The 6,915-nt window shown below is 41.5% G+C and overlaps 1 protein-coding gene across 1 annotated transcript; it reads left to right on the forward strand.

Annotated features, from left to right (window-relative positions):
- Window positions 1–1,816: 1,816 nt before the first annotated feature.
- SCGB3A2 (secretoglobin family 3A member 2) lies at window positions 1,817–6,681 on the forward strand. Its single transcript, XM_002710294.6, has 3 exons — window positions 1,817–1,975; window positions 5,561–5,763; window positions 6,511–6,681. Exons 1-3 carry the CDS (start codon window positions 1,921–1,923, stop codon window positions 6,532–6,534), a joined length of 282 nt encoding a protein of 93 aa, XP_002710340.1. The 5' UTR covers window positions 1,817–1,920; the 3' UTR covers window positions 6,535–6,681.
- The last annotated feature ends 234 nt before the right edge of the window (window positions 6,682–6,915 follow it).

Below are 6,915 nucleotides of genomic sequence, written 5' to 3' on the forward strand. Positions count from 1 at the left end.
GCTACTTGTAGCAAAAAAGAGTATTTTATGATATTTGCATCAAAATACACTTATTTTAAATTACATTTCCTCAAAACTGAAGTGCCCTTTTATAGAGAGAATTATGGTGTGTTGTGTTTCCATTTTCATTCATTTCAAGAGATTTTTAAATGTTTAATTCTTTCTTTAGCCATTGGTTGCTCAAGAGTAAGTTATTTCCTTTCCATGTATTATGAAGTTTCTGGAGTTTTTCTTCCTACTGATTTCTAGTTTTACTACATTATGGCCAGAAAAGATATTTGATTTAATTTTTATTCTTAAAATCTCCAATAAGGAGATGACTGACATTGAAAAGAGAGCTTAAAATACAGATCCCAGTACAAGGGGGTACACCACATCTCAGTGCGTAGGGAAAAAGGAGCAGTATCAGTAGTCTGGATGTAGACAGAGCAGGGGAAGTGTGACAAGAGCCTTTATTGTGGTTTCTGAGGGGACAGACAGGTAAGAGAGGGTATGAAGCTTTGCTTGACTGATTTGAATAAGCTCAGTAGGTTCTGGAGTATAGGGAATGTCCCTTACTGTGTGGTACATAGTCCTGGTGTGATCAGGGCAGGGGAACAATAACCTAGAAAAGCTCAGCTAAGGAGGTCAGATTGTGGGCTCTGGATTGATTGACTTTTACATTTAAAGCACACTCTTAGATGAGTTGTTTGCTACCTCTAGGAATGAGCTGCGTTGTGACGGGGAGTCCCTTCAGGATCAGCAAGGATCTAAAGATGTCTAAGTGTCAAAAAAGAAACAAAAGACTTAATACAATAGCTCAGAACACAGAAGCATGAAATTGTCAATTCCAACTCTTTGTGTTTGTAAACTATTTACGTATTTTATTTATTTGAAAGAGAGACAGAGACATAGGAAGCACAACAAGCTCTTTCATCCACTGGTTTACTTCCTAAACACACGCAACAGCCAAGACTAGGCATGGCCAAAGCCAGGAACTAAGAATTCAGTATATAATTCAGTATATATGCAGTATATAACTGCATAACTTGGGTGACTCAAGTAATTTGTGTAGACAAGATCTTCCATTTCGTTTTCCTACATGTTTTCACACCTTGGAGCAGTTATTTTATTTATGCTTCCATTTTAGATTAGATGATCAATATCACAGACTACAGATATCTAATCCAAAAATAATACAAATAGAAAAAATGAATCTGAGTTCCAACAAGGCATTTTTAATTTTAGATATTTAGCTCATTATTCTCTATGAAAGCACCCAGAAGACACATCCTGAAGATGCCCCAAATAACTGGGAGATACTAGAAAAGGTAACAGATCTGAGATCTTGCCAGAGTAAGTATGACAGGGGATAGGGTCAGGTTAATTCCAAAGCAGTGGGCCGGTAATGCTGTCATGATGATTCTGCATTATAGTAGGGTTAAGATGCCCTTATCATTGATTCCACAACTGGATAGCTTGACAGATAATGTGATGCTCCAAATTTTAGGTTGATAGAAAATTGGAGAACATACAGAACTTGGGAAAAATTGTCCTTTTCATCCCAATGTAAGACTTCATTTCTTTCCAGTGTTCTTTCAGGAGGATTCTTAGGGCTCTTCACCTTCCACCTTCCTTTCTGCGCAAAGGCTTGCTCAAGAGACACTTGAAAATGCTTTCATTTAGCGCTTTGTTTCTCACGGGAACAGGAAGGAAAAGCAGAAAACCTTTCAATGTGTTTAGTGAGGAAACATGACCTTCATATTCTTTTCTGGTGGGGTGAGTCAAGTGTTAGTGACTGATGCAGGATTCAGTAGGTGTACATAAGTGTGTATATAAAATCATCTGGCACACATTAGACAGCAGGTGGAACCATTGGTGGGTTCACTGGGTTTTCTGGTTGAATGTTAAAATTCTAGGAAAATATCACAGATACCTGTCATGAAGCTGATAGCTGTCTTCCTGCTGGTGACCATCAGCATCTATAGTTACTCTGGTGAGTATCCTGGCAGATTTGGTATTTGTCTACTTTTCTGTGAGTCGGAACATAACTAGTAAGCATTGATGCGCTGACAGTGGAGTTTGTGGAAGGAATTTTAGGATCACAAAAATCGTAACATTAGAGTATATTTCAGAGTCTGCCTGCAACTGAAACTCTAATCCAATACATGAACTATCCCTAATACATCCTGTATAGGAAGTCAGCCAACTCCCACTGGAACTCAGTAAAGCGTATTTCACTGTTGGACATTCGTCATCATTAAGTTTCCTTAATCTTGAGTCAAAATATGACTTTGTAGTTTATTTCATTCATGCTTTCAAAAACTATCTGGAGTCATTTTTGGTTTTATCCCATTATCCAGATTGATATGTTCTTTCTCTTAAGACAGCTACATTTATTTGTTCATCTACTCAATGGATGTGTCCTGAGTAGCTATACTGTGTTGGACATTGAACAGGTATTAGAAGATGGAGACATGAATGGCCAATAAGTATTGTTACCAGAACTATAATTGGTAGGGGTGATCAGACTTCTTTTTTTTGTTTTTTATTTTTGACAGGCAGAGTGGACAGTGAGAGAGAGAAACAGAGAGAAAGGTCTTCCTTTTGCCGTTGGTTCACCCTCCAATGGCCGCTGCAGCCGGCGTGCTGCAGCTGGCACATCATGCTGATCTGAAGCCAGGAGCCAGGTGCTTCTCCTGGTCTCCCATGTGGGTGCAGGGTCCAAGCACTTGGGCCATCCTCCACTGCACTCCCGAGCCACAGCAGAGAGCTGACCTGGAAGAGGGGCAACCGGGACAGAATCCGGTGCCCCAACTGGGACTAGAACCCGGTGTGCCGGCACCGCTAGGTAGAGGATTAGCCTATTGAGCCATGGCGCCGGCCCAGACTTCTACAGGAGTTACTACAATACTAGAGTACCACAAATGTACAATGAAATACCCAGATAGAGTTCTGTGAGTGTAATGAGAGTAGATGATCTTAATTTCATGGTAAGGATATAGAAACTGGTGTCTTAAAGACAAAAATGGGAAGTGACCCATTTTTATTGGAAGAAGCCACTAAATTACCAGGAAGATATATTTGGGAACATCAGAAAAATGTTTCATGGTGGTAATGCTTGCTGAGAGGACAGAAATCTTTGAGTGTCTTTCTGGAGGAAGATATAAATGTATATAAAACATTCACCAAAATGTCTAAAATAAGAAATATGAAGATGAGTCATGAGAAATTCTGTCCATGCCTACATTGGCAATTTTGGCTGATTTTTATAGAATCTTTGGAGGAATTTTTAACTTCACCAATTTGGGATATTTTGTTGTTGTTTAGTATGCTGGAACATGGATCTACAGGCAAAGATGTGAAAGAACAAGGTGGAAGTAAACAGATATCCCTGCTCTGGGGGAAAATTTTGAAGGAAATATAGACTGTAGAAGAAGAAAGGAGAGATGCATATGCCCCCTTTTTTATAATTTGAGTGGGGAAACAGAAAATTTCCAAATGAAAATGAACCAATGGGGCCAGTGCTATGGTACAGTGGGTTAAGCTGCTGGCTATGACACCAGAATCCCACGAGAGCCAGGTGAAGTCCTAGCTGCTCCACTTGCAATCCAGCTCCCTGCTAATGTGTCTGGGAAAGCAGCTGAAGATGGCCCAAGTGCTGGGGCCCCTGCCACTCACATGAAACACCAGGATGGAGTTCCAGGCTCCTGATTTTGGTTTAGTTCAGTCCCAGACGTTGCAGTAATTTGAGAAGTGAACCAGTGAATGGAAGATTCTCTCATATTCTTTCTCCCCTCCACTTTTCTCTTCTCCCTCTTACCCCCTTCCTCCTTCTCTATAACTCTGCCTCTCAAATAAGTAAATAAATCCTTATTTAAAAAAGTTAAGGCCGGCGCCGCGGCTCAATAGGCTAATCCTCCGCCTTGTGGCACTGGCACACTGGGTTCTAGTCCCAGTCAGGGCACCGGATTCTGTCCCGGTTGCCCCTCTTCCAGGCCAGCTCTCTGCTGTGGCCCGGGAGTGCAGTGGAGGATGGCCCAAGTGCTTGGGCCCTGCACCCGCATGGGAGACCAGGTGCTTCTCCTGGCTCCTGCCTTTGGATCAGCGCGCTGGCCGCAGCGGCCATTGGAGGGTGAACCAATGGCAAAGAAAGACCTTTCTCTCTGTCTCTCTCTCACTGTCCACTCTGCCTGTCAAACAAAAACAAAAACAAGCAAAAAAAAAAGTTAAATGAATCATGGCATGTCATAGCTAGCAGGAGGATGTATGTGCTCATGCATATGTACATGTTTACACATATATTGTACACACAGTTTTTGCAAAAATATAAAATTTTTCCAGTTTCTATTCTTTTTCTAATATTCATCTTCTACGTGAAAGTTATCTTTCTAAAATCAAAGATTTAAAATGTAATCATCTCATGTTAAAACCTTGATAATTCCCCACTGCCCGCAGGAAAGAGTGACAGACTCATTGGTAAGACATCCAAGGATTTCAAAAACCTGACTTTACCTAACTCTCGCATCCTCACCCCCTTTATCTTCCACACCATGATCATAGCCAATTGGAATTCTGTAATCTAGCCTCTTTGGGTGGAAGTCTTGTCATTCTGTGTATCACTTTTCATCTTAATATCTAAGTGTTTTTATTGTTTTTAAACATTGCACTTTTTTTTTACCTTGTGATCCTGATATCTGCCTCAAGAGATAGCCCTAACACTTCTGGGAATATTTCTATAACACTTTCCCACACTAGAATTAGTCATCGCATACTTTGTGCTTCTACAGAGCTCTGTCCGTAGTGTGAGCACAGCACATGCCACACTCTGGCACACAGAGATCTTTATTGTCCACAGATTTTATGAGGTCTCTGAAGGGAGCATCCTTGGCTTAATTGTCTATGTATCTACACCAACTGGCATGGAGTAATTGTTCAATTATATCATAGTATTGAGTTGAATTGGTTAGGATAAGTTTCCTGGGCTGTAATTCAGTCCATTCTTGCCCCTGAATGGAGACTCATTATTATGGAATCTCTCTTCGGTTTAAAAACTCTAAGTTGTCAAGATAGTCATATACAGAGTATGTTGGTAATTATTTGGCCACCAGTATCTCCTGAGTGCTTACTGCATGCTAGGGTTAACTCTAGCTACACTATTGCACGTGTAGTAGCATACACTATTGCATGGGCTACAATAGTGAACACACATAAATTCTTTGTTCTCTGACAGAAAGAAGGCAGTAAAAGGAACAAATAAAGATTTAATATTTTAGGTAATGATGAGAATGCTAGAGGGTGGAAAGTGGTGCTATTTTACCTGTAGTGCCCATAGAAGATTCTTTGAGGAGGTAACATTTAAAGAGAGACCAATAATGTGAGAAGAAAGACTTGTTGCTATCTGGGGAAAGAAAATTCCAGGGAGATGGAACAGCTTATGCAAAGGACAAGAGGCAGAAGTTTTCATGGGCTATCCAGATATGTGGGTCTGCAATGGCGCTGTTAGTGGACAAAGGGGTAGGTGAAGTCATAGACAGGAGGTGGCTGTACTTGTTTCATTGTTTTCTCTTTTGTTCTGCAGCTATTGCCTTCCTTATTAACAAGGTGCCTGTCCTTGGGGACAAGATGTTACCATTACCTCTGGACAATGTTCTTCCCTTCCTGGATCCATTAAAGCTTCTTCTGGAAACTCTGGGGATTTCTGTTGAGCACCTTGTGGAAGGGCTAAGGAAGTGTGTGAATGAACTTGGACCAGAGGCTTCTGAGGCTGTGAAGAAACTGCTGGTATCTACAACTTGTAGGGCTAATTTGCTAGGAAGAAGGGTGACGTTACCCTGAGCACACACCACATCCTATTCTAACATGTATTTCTCCTTTAATTATTATATTCCTATAATATATGCACATCCCAGAATCTCAAAGTACAGTTTCTACATTTCAAGAAAGAATTTTTGAAAGACAGTGACCTATGTTCTAGATGAAACATTATCATTCACCAGCTTTGTGATTCTGAGTGGACTTACCCACTCTGAGTCTTTGTTTTCTTTTTTTATTTTTATTTTTTTTATTTTTGACAGGCAGAGTGGACAGTGAGAGAGAGAGACAGAGAGAAAGGTCTTCCTTTTTGCCGTTGGTTCACCCTCCAATGGCCGCCGCGGCCGGCGCGCTGCGGCTGGCACACCGCGCTGATCCGATGGCAGGAGCCAGGAGCAGGGTGCTTTTCCTGGTCTCCCATGGGGTGCAGGGCCCAAGCACCTGGGCCATCCTCCACTGCACTCCCTGGCCACAGCAGAGGGCTGGCCTGGAAGAGGGGCAACCGGGACAGAATCCGGCGCCCCAACCGGGACTAGAACCCGGTGTGCCGGCGCCGCTAGGCGGAGGATTAGCCTAGTGAGCCGCGGCGCCGGCCGAGTCTTTGTTTTCTAATCAACAAAATGGTGGCTAAGTAGGGCAATGAAAGTAAATGTGTGTGAAACATGCTAACTACATGTAAGCCGCTCTTTTCTTTATTCTTGCCCTTCTGCCTTTCAGGAGGCCCTATCACACTTGGTATAACATCAGGGAAGAGAAAGACAGAAGATAGAATCACACTGAGGAAGAAACTTCCATTTTCCCCAACTAAAATCCATTTTCTCCAACTATACACTCCATATCGTAAGATGTACCTAGCCCTGAGAAGAATAAATTAAGCAATGAAAAGATTTTCAATTTGTTCTTTTTCTTTTTTGGTCTGGCGGTTCTATTTAGAAGAGCACAATTAGATAGTTTTCTCCTTGGATCATAAAGTTTAGACAGCCTGGTTTTAGGAAGACATTCCAGCCTTCTAAGTAAGACATTATTATACATTTTCCTTTATCTCTATGAAAAGTATTTTCATTTTTCTTCATCTGAAAGTGTTCCCAGAGCCTTCACTCTCCTATTAACCCCTGATTCTAA

Source organism: Oryctolagus cuniculus, chromosome 6 (assembly GCF_051225735.1).
Source record: "Oryctolagus cuniculus isolate XC-2025 breed Fujian yellow rabbit chromosome 6, ASM5122573v1, whole genome shotgun sequence".
In the NCBI taxonomy this organism is placed as follows: domain Eukaryota; kingdom Metazoa; phylum Chordata; class Mammalia; order Lagomorpha; family Leporidae; genus Oryctolagus; species Oryctolagus cuniculus.

Bases quoted from the DNA above. Each gene is read 5' to 3' on its own strand.
- SCGB3A2 (XM_002710294.6), top strand. From the start codon at position 1,921: ATGAAGCTGATAGCTGTCTTCCTGCTGGTGACCATCAGCATCTATAGT. The intron at 1,976-5,560 runs GTGAGTATCCTG...TTTGTTCTGCAG, and splicing joins CAGCATCTATAGTTACTCTG to CTATTGCCTTCCTTATTAAC. The intron at 5,764-6,510 runs GTATCTACAACT...TCTGCCTTTCAG, and splicing joins AGGCTGTGAAGAAACTGCTG to GAGGCCCTATCACACTTGGT.